At 36.0% G+C, this 16,843-nt stretch overlaps 1 protein-coding gene across 1 annotated transcript in view; it reads left to right on the top strand.

The window, feature by feature from the left end:
- CNTN5 (contactin 5) overlaps window positions 1-16,843 on the top strand; it is a 295,846-nt gene that overhangs the window by 76,377 nt on the left and 202,626 nt on the right. Inside the window, exon 5 of the mRNA XM_059824823.1 lies at window positions 8,727-8,822. Coding sequence (XP_059680806.1) covers window positions 8,727-8,822 — 96 coding nt within the window. The remainder of the gene's footprint in view (window positions 1-8,726; window positions 8,823-16,843) is intronic.

Genomic DNA, 16,843 nt, shown 5'->3' on the forward strand with positions numbered 1-16,843 from the left:
GGAGAGGAGAGGAGAGGAGAGGAGAGGAGAGGAGAGGAGAGGAGAGGAGAGGAGAGGAGAGGAGAGGAGAGGAGAGGAGAGGAGAGGAGAGGAGAGGAGAGGAGAGGAGAGGAGAGGAGAGGAGAGGAGAGGAGAGGAGAGGAGAGGAGATACTGCATGCTAAACAAGCTTTCTGACACTATCATGTGGCAGAATTAGAAAATAAGTGGCATAGAAGAATAACATTAGAATACCAAGAGAGAGGCAGGAGAAGTAAATGCCCTTTAGAGAGCATATGAAACAGCTTTAGCCATGATCTCATGAAATTATGAAACCTTCTACGAAGGTTTATCGTTACTGATAAATAAACAAATACAGTGCCATTCATTGGCCACACATTAGATCATTAAATGAATGGTCAAAACACCTTCACAGGGCTTTTAATTAATGTGTTCTAGTGTACAGATTGAAAAGGTTAAAGTACACAGACAGTAATTTATAGTAGCTCAGCTGACTAGTGACAATTTATTTATCTTCGATGATTCTTACTTGTTCAATTACATGCTCATATCCTAATCTGTGATTTGCAGTGACTCGTGTCACCTTGAAATTAAGCAGAATAACATGCTCCAGTATGAACTGCCTTATTAAAAACATTACATGGCATCATATGTAACAACCAGCTGCTACCTAGGAAACATTCTGTGTTTGTAAGGCCTTCATTTCCAGTTGAGGTATTCAGCTAAGACCAAGGTCTTCCAGATTTACTCCTTGGATGTGTCCAAGCACTTAGTTATCTTGTCACAATTAACTTGTAGGTCATACTGGGCACCATAACTCTTAGAGAAGAGCAAACAAATAATTTCTGGGAGATTATGACCTCCAGAATTGGATATGTCATACCTCATGGAAATCGTGTCTGCAAGCCTCTGGCTGTTATTGGAATCTGGACAGTCATGTCATTTTCCAGGCCTTAGATCTGAACAGCAGTTCTCAGATATTATATTTGTCTTAGTTCACACACATACAACTTGCAATTCTGAAACAAAACCTCCATATATGCAAAATATAATTTAGTCAGTAAAAAAGAATAACAACCAAAACATTATCAAACATCTCTACATTGTTATCTTCAGAACAGGGACCCTGGTAGAGCAGGCTTTTCTTTTATTTTCTGCAGTCTTTGTCTCTACCACCTTGCTAGATTTATGCCACTGAATAAAAATATCCATGAAGTTAAAGTCTTTGCCTGAATTTGTAAATCTAGGTCCCCTTTGTAGTCAGTAAAGAGAAATAATCAGTTCCTGGGTAGGATTAATTTCTTCTTAAATTAGAGATCTAAACTAGGTCAGATGAAACAAGTCACATAAATACAGTGGTATTCTGTCAGTGTAGCATAAAAGAAGCAAGATAGTCTCAAATGCAGCAGCTGTGGAAATTCTAAAGTTTTTAATTTAACTGTGCTCAGCGCCATCTCTTCTGAACCTGGTAAAGCTTACTTCCTTTCTTCTGATAAATTCCAGCTTTGGCAAAGCCAGATTTGGAACTTAAGAGATGTAGAAGAAAGGATTCTTGAGGCTAAAGGTTTGCAACATTGTCCTGTACATATGGAGGTGATGACATTATGTTATCTTTGGGACCAGAACCCATGAACTAAAAGTACCAAAAATATATAAGCAATGTTTTACTCTCTAATATGAATTAGCCCAATGAATATCTTATCCTTAATGATTTGTTCACACAGGGTGGTGAGAAAAGTTTTTTTCTCTGTATTACTTACACTGTTACAGATAAGCCTTCTATGAACCAGAACACCTATATAGTGATTTTCCAATAAACTACTGGGAGGAGATTGGTCACTGTCAATTCTATGATATCATATGATAAGAAACTGTACTGTGCTAGTCATTCCATGTTTAATCATGCAAAATCTTAACTGGCATTGCTATCTTTAGTCAGTAATTAAAGGAAGGAAAAGTCACATGTAGTTGAAGAAAGTTACAACAAATGAAGTGGTGTTTGCAATAAAACCCTGAATGTTTGGAATTAATTTAATTGAAAAAAGTGACTAAAAGAGCAAACCAGAAAAAGGGAAGAGGCACTCGTAAGTATTAATGGAAAAAGTAAGAAAATAGAATTATCAATATATATCAATATTCGTAGTGAAAATTTAGTTCAGGGCTAATGAATCAATAGTGTATACATTATGGTTCATGCTGACAACATGGTAGAAAGAAAATTCCTTACTTTTTACAAGAACACACTTAAGGACCACCATTGTTCAAAGAATCCTTAATAACTTGGGGGGGGAGGGGGGAGAAAAAAACTGCATTGTAGTATCTGACAAAGATTCTGGAAGATGTTGATCTAAATATAAGAAAATATAGTATCTTGTGTCTTCTTTTCTTCATCTTTTACATTTTCAGACAGGAGTCTTTAACCTTTATACTGTGCTGCTTGTCATCTTTTGTTGGCACTCCCTGAAAACATCTGTATAACCACCCCCTTTCTGTTCAGTGGGTCTGCAGATGTAAAGAGACACAGGGTGGCTGGCATACAGGCTTAAAATACATCATTGCTTCTCTTTACTCTCTCTCTTTCTGTTGTTTCTCGTTATATACTTCCATAGTAATTTCTTTGAGAAAAAAAATGACCTTTTTCAGGTCATGTCAGACTGATGATCCATGAAGGATTCAAAAGCTTTCTGGTAATAAATAATAACTGCAGCAATTATAATAAGCATGATACATTCTAGAGTACTTGAATCTTGCCCTTATTTTGTCACCTAAAAGTCATATGGTAATGTGATTTTTAAAAGCTCAAGATGTATGCTTTTCCCATTAACCATGGTGAGATAATGTTTCTGTCATGGCAGAAATCTTCTTGTCTGAGCTTCCTTTCACATCTTTTCTAGTTAACATCTTCAGTATTAAAAGTTACTCTTAGGTCCAATGAGTGACTAATAATACTACTCCACCTATTTAAGCTGGTATTCCTAGAAAATATGTATATGTCAATACAAAATGACCTATTAATTTCTTTGGACATCTTGATATTCTGTGAGTATTACATTCAATTCATCCAATTTAAAAGTTCCCTATACAATCATATGTCATTTCTTTTTAATACCTACCTTTCATTCTTCTATAGCCTGTGTTTATGGGCTATTAAACACAACATGTATGTTTCCCATTGTTTAGAGTGTACAGTCAAACCATGTTTTTGATTTCGATTATAATAGAATTTTGAAAAACATATATTTAATGGAATTCTTTTCCCTGTAAATCTTACCTTTTTAAAAGAGCTTCAGTTCCAGCTCAAGGTCTATTTCTTAGTCCTGTCTTTCAAATACAAGGAGAGGAAGGCTACCTTCGCTGTAATTACAACACAATGAATGTTTGTCCTTGGCCTGACAGAAGAATTTTATCTTGTGTAGAGCTATTTTTACCTTATTAGAAAGAATATCGCCTGTTTTATACTTTAGATATCTTCAGCATATGTCTTTAAACATTTTAATACATATCATATGATGTCCACTTTAAACTCCATAATAAATTTGCACATAAAATAGTTTAAACTCACAGTTTAAATTCTAGAATTGGGCTGGCAGAAGATGTTGCTCTGCACCAGTCTAATTTCTGCTTTAAAAGTGAATTGACTGGTTTAAGGTGCTGATAATGAACTACAGAGCCTTCCACAGCTTCCATGTTAGGTTACCAAGCAGTAATTGCCTAAAATAAAAACAAGATCTATTTTTAATTTTTAATTTGATCCTCATTTCATAGCAATCATCAGTGGACCGTTGTCTGGATCACAAAAACCAGCCCCTTCACTGTTGCCCCTATCAAGCTGCAGTCAGCTGATGAACCCAGAGAATGAATGAACCCTCCTATGCATGCCTAAAAGGCAAACTACAGTGAAGGCAAATTGGAAGGCTTTTAAGTAGTAAAAACTGCTCTAACTTTTGTACAAGTCCTTCTGTCAATGGCAGAATATTTCCCCCTTTATTTAGTTGTTTATTTTGTTGCTAGTCCTGCAAGGTTTTTTTATTGCTTTGACTGCCTTGAGATTTTTCTCATTTATTTTCCATTACTCGTTTCACCTTCTGCAGAAGTGTTTTGTTTTCTGATGGGTCTTATTTAAACTGATACTCTTGTGGTGATGAGTGTCATTCTTCCACAATGCACATCAATATGTACATATGTGTGCTGAGAGAAACCCACACTTCAGCTCCTTTCAGAAGGATGGGGATAGCCACTGCAGAGACAGCCAGACTAACTGGCAGCTGGTTTGGATCAGAGATCTGAATGCTTTTCCCAAGCTTGTAACTTCTGTCAAAGATCAAGTAATACATTGAGCTCATTACACCTGAAGTATAAGTAGGACATCCAGAAAACATTGGACCAAATGCATTGGATTTAATGTCTTGCATTCACTAGCTCTGGAATTTCTCTACTCTCCCTTTCACAGCAAAGACTGCTCCTGTGTTGCAGGTTGTTCTCTAGTGACACAGTATAATATCTGTTTAATTGAATATTTTTTTAGCAATAAAGACAATTGTGCTACTCCCGCCACACATACTCCATCCTAAATGTTCTTTGCATGTTTTGCATATATATTGGTAATACTATGTTTACATTAGAAATGGTGACTGACACTTAACTATACATTTTCAAAGTGGTCAAGGCTGTGCCTCATGTTAAAGAGTATGGAAGTCATGTAGCTAAAACCCCAGGAACTGCTTTGAAAATACTATAATAGTATAATAATAATAATATAATTAATGAATAATAATAAAAAATTAATAAAATAATATAATTATGTTAATGTAATATATTATATGTTATCATCTTTGCTGCTAGCACTGAGATAAGGGTAAACAAATCTAATCTTTCAGGGCATAAGTTGAACACCTATGGAGCACAAAAAGGCATTTTCTTATCAATCAACCATATACATCATCATAATATGAAGGACAGACTCATTCTGTGTGGGGCTGTCCGACGTGTCACACATTATGAGTTTGTACAGCAGCAAGAATACAGAGCCGATGGCCAGTGCTGCTGTGTGAGAGGTTACAGTCCTCACCTCAAAAGCTGTATTCTGTCCACCCTTTCTTTTATTATCTTTTTTTTTTTAGACCCTTTAAAGTAAAATTATAGGGTTTTGAATACTTTTTTAGTAGCTGTCTGTCGTCTTTTTTTCAATGTGGCTAGATAGGAAATGGCTGAGATTTGTGGGAAATGAATTAAATTTCCCTCTTATTTGATTCTTCCATATTGGACTTATCATTTTAATGTGGGGGAACTGCAAGCATGATCCTTCACCTTTCCTTCTTTTTAAGCTTTCCGACATTTATTTGTTTTACGGCTAAATCCCTGCTTTTGTACCTATTAATCCTTTTTTTTTTTTGCTGTATGCTAACAAGTAATCCAATTCAGAACTAACAGATAGCCAAAAAGAGCTGAAATTCAAAGCTCTTTGTTACCTTCCTTCTTTAGTTTGAAATTAATTGGTTTGAACAAATAAAAACTTGAGCCACACATCGTACTTTTATTTTTAACTAAAAAAGAAGATCCTTGTTTTTCATTTGTAGAAAAAAAAAAAAAAAGTATTTGCCCATTGCAGTGCACATACATACAAAACAGGAAATAGGAAAAAAAAAAATCCTGAGGTTGCTATAGCTAATTGGAAAATAGCATTTATTCACCTGAGGAAAAAAATAGCAAAAACTGTAAAACTTTTACTTCTTCCTATAGAGGTTACAATTTAGATGTTACAAATTTCCCTTATTTTGTTTTGACTGGTTTCCAGGTTATGCAACACAGATAGTAAAAACTTAATGTCGAGGATGAAAACATAAAACCCTAGAAAACACAGGATTCTACATTAAAATTAAAATATTTTATCCTCCAGGAGAGACATGTAAATTTTGCTTTTTTTCAAGAAAATATAAAATATTTTCCAAAATTAAAGATTTTTAAAAAAATAATTCAATATTTCAAATTGAGATTGGTATCGAAATCAAAAGACTGAAGTTCTTAATTTTTTTTAAAATAAAAACATTTCTGAAAATTCTGATTATTCATTTTCAGGCTTACAAGAAATTGCAGAAACAATTTGTGAAAGCAAATCTCAGAGACTTTTTTTAGAAGTAGAAAAGATTGCTTCCTTGTCCTGCTCTCTATACAAATTGCAGATAATCTCTCCTCACACTGGTATGACTTTTTGCTATTGAACTCACAATATTTTTGCTTATTCAGCTATTTGATTCCCTGAACCAAATGTTATTTAAAAAAAAAAAAAAATCTCCTTTTATAGTCCATATAACAGACTTACAGTACAGGTTTCAGGTAGTCAGTAGTATTAAAGCTCTTTTTCTGATGTCTGCAACTTAGGTTGTTTTTTTCCTCCAAATGCTGGGTAAGGAAGTACTGCTATGATAATATCTATTCCAATACACAGAGAAATAGCCTATGTATTTCTCACAAAGCAGCTATTCCATTTCCAGAACATCTTCTCAAAACATGTTGAAGCCAAAGCACACCAGTTCAAGTTCTGTCTACATTTTTAAATTCACTGAGGTTTGTTTGTGCTTACAGTCTGGACCTTTGAAGGCATTTGAGTAGTAAACCAAACTGCATGTTTTAGGACACTCATGCAGAGAATGTTTGTCATATTTTCTTGAGAAGGAAGGCTACAAGAACAATTTTATGGAAATTCAGTGTCATTCTTGCCTGAAAAATTGACCTTGAAAAAGTCCTTAAGGACACACACTGTTTTTACAAGGACTCAGCAATAATGTACTAAAAAGATGATTGTATTCCTAAATTGTGCATTAAAATGAAAGCTAAGCATTAGTTTCTTAATAGACTGCAGACAATATTGGTTGATATATCAGCTTCCTTTTAGAAAAATACAGGACTTAACACAAACATAAAGTCGTAGACCCAAAGTCACATGCAAGTGAAATCCAGACATTCTTAACTAAGAAAACTTTTCTTTGCAAGCTCTTCTCCCATCCAGAACAACTGATTATGCAGCAATATACCAGCCCGCTACTTTCTAGACATAAAATGATAATAATTACTTTGCTGCAGAATATACTATCAGGTAACATTCATTAGGTGACACTTTTAAGTGAAATTACACCAGACTGTATTATAAGCCATGGTGGGTTTATTTTAAAATGCAATATAATATTTCATTAACAATTGCCTAGCAAAATTTTGTATAATAATGTGGGAATATTGCCCTATTATTTGTTAAAATTCTACTGAAGCCCATCCACCTTCTCTCTGTTCAGACATGGTATCTATTGTTTAAATGAGAACAGTGATTTATTTTGGCCAAAGACAGTGCAAATGTAGATACATTTAAATTTTAGACTTCTGCCTATGCCCAAGACATCTTTTAGAAATGTGAAAAAGCATTTGGAAAGCTTGTAAGTCTCTTTCTACTTAAAAAAGTGCACCTAAACTCATTATGAAATCCATCAAAGATCAATTTGAAAATCATTGAACTTCAGTTTTATGCACTACTAGGCATGGAACAAGATGTGGAGCTTCAGCATCTGACAGAGAACTGTCAGCTGAGTGCAGTTAAGAAAGTAATAATTTTACTCAACCTATTCAAACTGTTTAGTGCTGTCTGGCTCATACCAGCACCTTGGTCTGTACGCAGAAACAAACAGGTACAGCTATAGGTCACTGAATGTCAGTGAGGGATGCTCCCACTGGCCCCATCTATTCATATTCCAGATCCTCATTTAGTGCCTGCTGAAGCTTCATTGTCCTTTTCAAAGGTATCTTTGGTTACCCTTATTGCAGCTCTCTTTCCCTTGATCCACATCAGAGAGAAATGTCTCCAGAAAAACCCTGAGTGAATAGAGGCTTTAGGTGGCATCGCTGGCACTGAGGAATTGATGAAGGCACCAGTCTGATGTCAGAAAAGAGCTGTGACATCTGTTCTGCTACAGATATGCATCCTAGAGCATAGCTGTGCACCTCAAACGTGAATCCAAGTCCAGTATTCCCTGTGGTAAATGGAGTAATCAGATCTTCTGGTTGAAAGACTCTAAATAAACACAATGAATTGTTCATAGCAGTGCCCTACAGCCCTATAGCCTCATTCAAAAGTTTTTGTACAAAAAATTAAATGTTCCTTATTCACCTACTGGAAGGAAAGTGTTGGAGGGAAGAGATATTTACCCACAACTGAACTGTGTTTATAACACCAGAGAAATCAGAAGGAAAGTATATAAAAAGAGTAAAAGTGCTACAGAACAGATTTGGTTTTAGAACCAATGCAGCTGATTTTCCCTTCTTCTCACCACAATGTGCGCTGGTGATGTTAGCAACCTCATCAGTCTGGATGTCAGCCAACGTGTTCCCTCCACTTTTATCTCTTTTTTTTCACTGCGCATGAATCACTTCTATAGGTGAGAAAAATCAAACATGATATGACAAAATAAAAGCACTATTAAATGTTTTTGTAAATTATATATATATATATAGTCTGCTGCTTTTCCTTTGATACTGTATCCAAGTACACTAAAAATAAAGTGCTGATGCAACGTAGAATTTTTTGTGACGGAATAAGATTTATTTTTAAAGGCCCTCCTACTATAGATTAAGATCTGAAAAAAGGCAGTGTCACCTTTACAAGAGGAAATAAAATTTAAGTCACAGTAGCAACAAGATTTAAAATCTTTGGTATGTAACTAAAATTCTCTGTTCTTTTGATAGATCTGGGGAATTTTAGTGGTCGGACAAGAAGTGCTGTCTCTGTACGTGAAGGTCAAGGAGTTGTTCTGATGTGCTCCCCTCCACTCCATTCGCCAGGTACAGTAGGCTGCAGCTTGTTTGTACACTGGTCCTTTATGGTATGCTCATTATTGGATACTCAGTATTTTAAATACAACATGTATTTGATTGAGGGACTTCAAAAATGAAATAGCCACTGTTCTGCTGACAGTTTTTGGAGTACCAAAGGAGTAATTAGAGCTCGTATACTGCAAATGCCACTGAATTGCAGCAGAATTTCTGTTACAAAATTGTCTTATTCCCAGTATAAGACTTGAATGTAACAACAATAGTCTCCGTGACACCGGTGGTGAATATGATGCCTTGAGGTCACAGAAGATTTAGAGTTTAGAAGCCTTCAGAAATTGTTCCAAATGTCCGTGTCAAGATACAGTTGTTGAATACAAATTGTCTTTTGTTTTCAGTAGTACAGCCATGATTTTGGTTCCTTCCTCTTGCTGTATAGCTTAGTTTCCAGTACAACCGCATCATTGCAAGAAGTCAGAAATACCATAAATCCCATGAAATGCCTGTGGATTCCCAAATGAAAGTGTAGATATTCCAGAGAGGCTACATTTTTGCTTTTCAAATTGGCACTCCTGCAATATCTGCAGATAGCTAAGTACGTCTTCATATTTGCATACTGTATAACACCTGGAGACACGATGCTAGACAGAATATCTTGTTCTTCAATAGATGCAATATAGCCTATCCTCTTCCTCTTTGGGAAATGAGGTCTGTACTGAGAGGATTTTTTCTTCGTCCAAATCTGAGCCCTAGAAAACAGTCACACTGCAGAGGGAAGAGATGCAGAAAAGTAAATCTCCTCTGAGTTTCTGTTAGAGAAATGTGTTCAGTTTCTATTTATTCTGGAGTGATTGTTATTGCTGTATTACAATTATCTATGTATTTAACATTTGTTATCTTCTGGCCATCTCTATGCTTTTCTCTGTTCTGAGTGCATTCTCTTGTTGTGGTTGCCTTTAAAATCTATTTCTGAGGTTGACACTACAGTCTCTATGTGGTGGAATTGAGTGCATGATGTTACAGCTTGATTATGAAAGGCAAACTGGGAGGGAAAAGATGTAGGCAGAAAAAGTGAGAGATGGTTTCAACATCACAGATGAATTTGATTTCCCCAAACAAACTGAGAGGATAGATGGGCATCAATAGTGAATTAGTCATACACCTTGTAACAGCTGTCATTCCACAAAATGCACCTTATATGTCATCAAAGTGTTTATAAATTTTTCCCTAAGTATATATTTTTTAAACTTATATTTAGACAGATTCCAATGCAATGTTCTACTGCAATACACGCGTTGCCTTTGATGGTGAAAAACTGGAATCTTTCATTTTCACCAGTGGGCCAGCAAAACCCCTGCTATGGAAACTACTGTGCTTACAGACAGTGTTCAGTTGGTTTAGTTTATATTGTTTGAGCACTGGTATGCTATGCCAGCAGGAAAATTACTTCTAGAAAAATATTTTGAGCCCTTGTTGCATAATTTTGTCACCAAAGCTATGCCAAGAAAGGTTCTGCAGTGTAGAGGAGTAATCACTGAAAGCTGAAAAATGTCGTTGATATGCAGATGTAAACACAACCTCATGTGAATGGGACGGGCACTTGGCCTCCCTTTCTTTTGTTCGCCATGTAATGCAGAATCACATGCAATTTCCCTCCAGCTCCCTACTTGCAAAATACTGAGGGGCTGTAAGTCCTTGTGGTACTGCCATGGGACTGCAAATGGTATTAGTACAGTGGCTGGAGTCTCCTGGGAAAGGGGAGAGCTACCTTCATGGGCCTTTCAAAAAATCCACACCTGGTGATGTTTCAACAATAAATCATTCCATGAAACTCTGGCAATAAGGTACAAGCCATTATGAAAGATGACTGCCAGATCAGAATCAGTTTGTGAAAAATAATTTTGGACAAAAGCAGAACTTGAATGGGGAAGTGTGTGAATTCAATTCTGAAATTAAGCAGCAAATATGAAACTTCTCTTCCAGCTAAAAAAACTATTTTGCAGAGCAGAGAACTTCAAGGGTTTGTGTGCAGGAACATCTGAAATACATTTTTTAATACTTTTTTTTAAAGCATTCAGCTTCTGGATACTCCGTTTTAGTTTCTGTGTCTGATTTGCAAGGATGGTGTTGTCTTCTAAGTAGTTCTAAGAAATTTTGACCCTTAAAATCACCTTGGAGACAAATTTTCAAGTGAATACTAAGCTATTGTAGTGGATATATCTCAGCTAAAGACTATTTAAAGCATGTTTGAAATCTGTGAACATCTAACATTAACAAGACTATGAGTTACGGGGGTGTTTTTGATGACAGAGAATTTTTTGTGGATGAACACTGCAAGCTCCACTATATTGATTTATTCACATTGATCAGCACCTTTACAAATAATTTTCACTTACTTATCCCAGGTGGTAAATCCATGATACAATATCAAACCTAATCATTCTCCACAATTTCATAAGCAATTCGTTCTTCAACAGAATCCCATTCCTCAATCTCTAAAGTCAATAACTACTTATAAAGTTGCCTAAGAATTTCAGGATTAAGCCCTTTTAGGAAATGACAATATCATTGTGGGAAAAGAAAAATGACTTAGTGAAAGAACGCTATATTAAAAGAGATACAGGTTTATTAACACATTTTCAAATAGAAGATAAAGTAAATACTTTTGATTTAATAATACCTACATTCCATTCTTACAGAATATAATCCTAGAAAAATCTGAAAGTCTTTACAAAGCACCACTGACTGAAAAAATACTACGCTGATTTCTTTTGACAAGAATTTAATCAGAAAACAAGTTTCATATATATACAGACTTGATTTCTGTTTATTAATGCTTTGATATATTATCAAGAGGTAATGCAATAAACAAACAAGCAAACACAAACTTGTGATATATACAGATTATTCATGTAGGTTTCCATTAGATTGTTGTCCAAATATTTTACAGAGGAAATAAGAAAAAAAAAAAGTGCACCAGAAATATATTCAGAATAGTTGCAGTGCAGATTCAGATGAGAGAATTATTTCCTGGTTTTAATAAATGAGTTTGTTAAGTTATTGTCATCTTTGCTGAGAAACAGCTTAGCAGCAAAATGAAGGAGTTTTTTGGGGGAGACATTATCCCCTCTTTCAGAATGGCGAAGGAAAATAAATTCAACAAACAGGATTTTATGCGGACTCCTTACAACAAACAGCCACCAGCAGATTCTCACCTCCTGCTTTTCCTGGACCATCACCCCAAAAAAATGCTGCCTCTGACTTCACTAGGAGTCTTGTATCATTTTAATGTGTCTAGTCTAGAAGTTCTTCCACTATTACTTTTTTTGTTGCAAATCCTTAAGTTGTCCCTTGTGAAATATATTAATCCTAGATAACTCGATCATCCAAAAAAATAACACTTTATCCTTTTTTTTTTTCCTTCCATAAACATAACATTTGATTCTTCCTCACCCCCCATTAGTTTTTTCTCCAAGATGGGTTCCCTAGACAGTTAACTCTTAGGTACCCTTGCTAAGTGGGAGGTTCATTAATTACCAACTGCTTAAATAACAGGCTTTGTTTGATTTAAAAGGCCTCTACTGCTCTTTTCCATAAACAGGATTATGGCTTTTCATTGTGGTATTCTAAAGGATGTAAATATAGGGTTTTATTCAGTCATTTAATCATCTTAATTACAAGATTTACCATAGCGAGATTAAAAATGAATGGAAGATTTCATCCAGATTTACATGTTTCCCTCAGAATTAATAGTTTCAGCTGAGCTTTTTAAGGCTTTTATTCAAAGCTTTCAGTATGAGCTTAATAGAGAACAACGATTCCCATTGTTAGAATGAGAACAACGCTGATGCGCCCAGGGGAAGGCAGATGTGTGCTCCCTCCCGCCTCAAAGGGACGCTGCCGTCTGGAGGGAGTGCTGCTACATAATCTTTCCAAGGCACGTAACATCTGTACAAATGTTAAACTACAACTTTTTTTTATCTCTTTCTAAAGGACAAAACTGATCTTACCCAGTTTGGAAACTGTATTACAGGCTGCATCTTTTATGCCTCCCCTTTAGTGTTATAAAACTGTAGTTTTCATGAGAAGGGCTTCACCAAAGATGATTAATGCCAGTGCTATGGGGATCACAGTCCTTCCCATGCATCTTCTGGATGTCTGCATAGTGTGTTGCTAAACTGGCAATCTGCTAAAGAAAAATTCTTTCTACCAAAGTCCAGGAGGTTTTGTCCTTTTATTCTATTTCCTACACAGCTGTCCTAGTCCTCATATTAACTGGAGAAAGTCACATCAGATAATGGTTTTTTAAAGTTGTTCCGACCTCCTCTTTGTGTGTCCTTTGGACATACACAGAAAACTACTTTGGAAGTAAACACAAACCAATCACTTCTCACTGCTCAGGGTCTGCAAAAGGAATCTGAAAACTGTGTTTGCTTTAAAACTGCATCTTTGGACTGCAGCTCCACTACAAGTAGGAAACCAAGTCCAACTGAAATGCAGTATCTCTCTAGCGAGAACTCCCCTGGTTAGGACCATACTGCACAAATTATGCACAGAAATAACGAGGCAGGCTCTAAATTACCTCATTCAGATACAGAATTGTTAGGAGTAGACTTCTCCAGGCAAATTAGTTGTGATAACAAGATTGTTGTATTTGGGCTGGACTGCCCTCAGTATGCTCATTAGCTTGTTTACAGGCAATTGGCTGTGGTATCTGTATGCAGGACACAGCAAATTCTGTTTTGAAGGCATCCATACACCCTCTGCCTCTCTGTTTACTGAGCTGGCTTTTGTGAACGCAATTCACAGATGTCTAACTTTATATAACTTTATAAAATGGAGGCCACAAGGTTATCTTAAGGATGTGGATTCAGTCCCAGGATCCAGGCACCACAATGCTGTGCGTCTCAGTGAATGACATTAAAGAACTTCAGTCTTTATGTGGATCTAGCCATTACCAGTTTCTTCAAAACCATAGGAAGCCTGCATGAACTTAGATCTCTGAATCGCCATCTCTCTCTAGACATGACTGGGTGCTACTTCATCATGCTAACCTGTCACTACAGGTGAGGTTTTTCCTGGTCATGATTTGTGTTATCAGTATAGTTCTGTATGTATTAAACAGTAAAGTAACATCCAGGTTTGTTCTATCATATGTTTTTTCAAATCTGACTTTCTGATATCAGATATGTATTTTCTATCTATATTTCTGATTGAAAGCTGTATAATTTGCTTCCAGGAGAGACCAGTGTCTAGGTGAAACAGTTACACTTTTCCTCTCCCTTGAGGACCAGGAGGACCATTTTGCTGGTTCCTGTCAAAGCACTGGCCACTCCCGGTATTCCCAAAACAGCAGTTGGAGAGATCATGCCTCCAGCCATGACTCTTCCCTAAGCTAAGTAGAACTTATTCATCAGCCAGTATCTTCTATTAGTAGTTTGTAGAGGTTAATATGTACGAAACTCGTGATGGCAAATTGAATGTTTCACATTCACTCCACATAACTATCATCTCCTTCAAATTGCTAGGCTTGCTGGGAAGGTAGAACTGTCCAAAGCCCTGATACTTCTCCTTCTACTAGCAAAAGTGAGATTTAGAGGAAGTTGTTAAAATGTTAAAATCGAAGCCAAATCTGTGTCCTAGACTTAACAAACAGTTCATCTTTAGTAAGAAGACATACAGGACACCCCTCTTAACTCTGTTTTGTTTCTCTCATAATTGCGTGCCATAGTTTGTTCTTCTTCACCCACTTTAATTCATTATGGGAGCATCATGCCAAGTAACAGAAACAGGCCACTTAAGTAACAGTATTAGAAAAGGATTGCTAACTGTACAGGACAGAAAAGTTTATTTAATAAACACTTAGTATGTCATATATAGAAGACAAGGTGGCACAACTTCTCTATCACTTCTTTACATGCCCATAACACATAAATGATCATAATGTACATGTAAAATGTTTTAAAAACACTGTTTTGAGAGCCACATGTACTAACTGAATGAGTAAGTTATCATGAGTTGAAGGGTTCCTGCACTTCCCCTTAGGCTTTACTATATTTTTGTGTTCATTCGACTTTAAGTGAATGTTAACAAAGCTTGAACTTCACTTTTCGATAATGGGAGAAAAAAATATATTTTAGAAGACAAGTACACAGTGCTTTAGACTCTATATCCCAGTCCTAATTCTGGGTTAATTTCATAGAGTCATCTTGTCTCTTCACTCACATTTTTTTCCCTGGAAGAATCATAAAGATGTTTCCCTCTTGCATACCCTACTTTATCACTTTTACCAGACTGCTTTTGAAACTTTCTTGCCTAGTAATGCTAATTCACATGTGTGTCATCATTAAAGTGAATGACTATGGCCCTTGACACGGCTCAATATAGGAATCCGTATTCTTTATCTGTGCAACTGATTGATGACTATGCCTGTAGTTTTCATTGTGGAATGAACAAACACAATTAACTTCTTTTTTTTTTCTTCTATGGTCTTTTCATTACTCAATACATGACCAGTAATTTTGCTGCTGACTTCCCTGGAGCACTTTATAGGGTTTCCTTCCTCAATCTTGTTGAAGACATGCATCTGAGGATATGAAACTTAAGAGTTTGGGAATGATAAAATTTTCTGTAGGATAGCATTGTAACAAGCTATGTTTGCCAACGAGGAGTTACTGCCAGTCTGTTGGCAATGTGTTATTAGATTTTAATTACATTTTGATGATCTGCATGTGCCCCAAATTGTAGGCAATGTCTGTATAGTAAGCATATAGATAAACAATTATTATCGATTCAAACTTTCTTGACATAGAAGTCTAGATTTTCTCTTTTATCTTTTTTTTTTTAATAATTCAAAAAGTAATAAATGAACAGAAATGCATTACTGGGCCAACTGTAGTAAATTCTGCCAAGGAACCTGTAATTTGGTATTTTTTTAAAAGATTTTTCCAAATGTTATCACTGTTGATAAATCATCCCCACCCCCTTAAAAACACTAATAATTCTTTCAAAAAATACACTAAGATATTCTAGAAACTGAAAGTCTAAAGTCCCTAGACCCATTGGATCACTCACTGGAGCTCTTCTTTCCCTCAGGGACTATGAAAATGGAGTGAGAGAAAGCTGGTTGACCTTGGCCAATTAAGTCAGCACACAACGTTGGATGAAGGGGCAGCCCTGACAAGGCTTTGCTTAAGGGACGTGTGCTGTAGTTTCACAGCCACACTATTGTCAAGAAATATTACCCCAGCTGCCAGTTCAGGGGAATTAAAGTGAAAGGAGATAAAAAGAGAAGAGGGAGAAAGCATGGGAGATTAATTAATTTAAAAAATGCATTGAGTATGTTGGCCCTCAGGCTCGTGCTCTATTGCCTTTCAGGTGCCAGCCGTTATGTGGCTATTTGTCTACAGCTTGACAAATGGGACAATAATGATGAAAAGTTTCTGTAGTGGGCAAGCTCCTTTTCCCTAGAGACAAGTTACTAGCCTGTTACTGAGATGTCCCACCAAATTAGACATAACTATCAGGAACCCTTCAGTCTAGTAATTAACCAAGACAGCATTGTGCTGCCAGGTTTAACAGAAATATATGTTCATAGTATCACAACCACATTTCTGTAACTAGTATTGTAAAGGTACCAATTAAATTAGGAAACGGTACTGTAGAAACTTTTTTCTGTGGCAGAAACTGTATAAATTCTAAAATAGCAGGAGATCAACATTAATCAATTTAAGATTGGAATAACATAGAGCAGTTACAGTCACAGTGGTACAGGGCTCTCACAAAATTGACCCTCTCATAATAATCTTCCTATTAGAATTCATTTGCTATTTAGTTCTGATGTTTTACTAAGCTGGTGGCTGGAACAATAGCGTTTTACAAACATGTCAGTTAGTTAAATATCAGAAAGTTCATTTTGTTTAAGATATAAAATTCCTTATTAATCCTAATTACCTCTCCACTTCATACCATGGAAAAGAATGGAGAGAAAAAGTGCATGTTAATCAATGTAACTAAGGAGAAGAAGCCAGAAA

This window comes from Gavia stellata, chromosome 1 (assembly GCF_030936135.1).
Source record: "Gavia stellata isolate bGavSte3 chromosome 1, bGavSte3.hap2, whole genome shotgun sequence".
Classification (NCBI taxonomy): domain Eukaryota; kingdom Metazoa; phylum Chordata; class Aves; order Gaviiformes; family Gaviidae; genus Gavia; species Gavia stellata.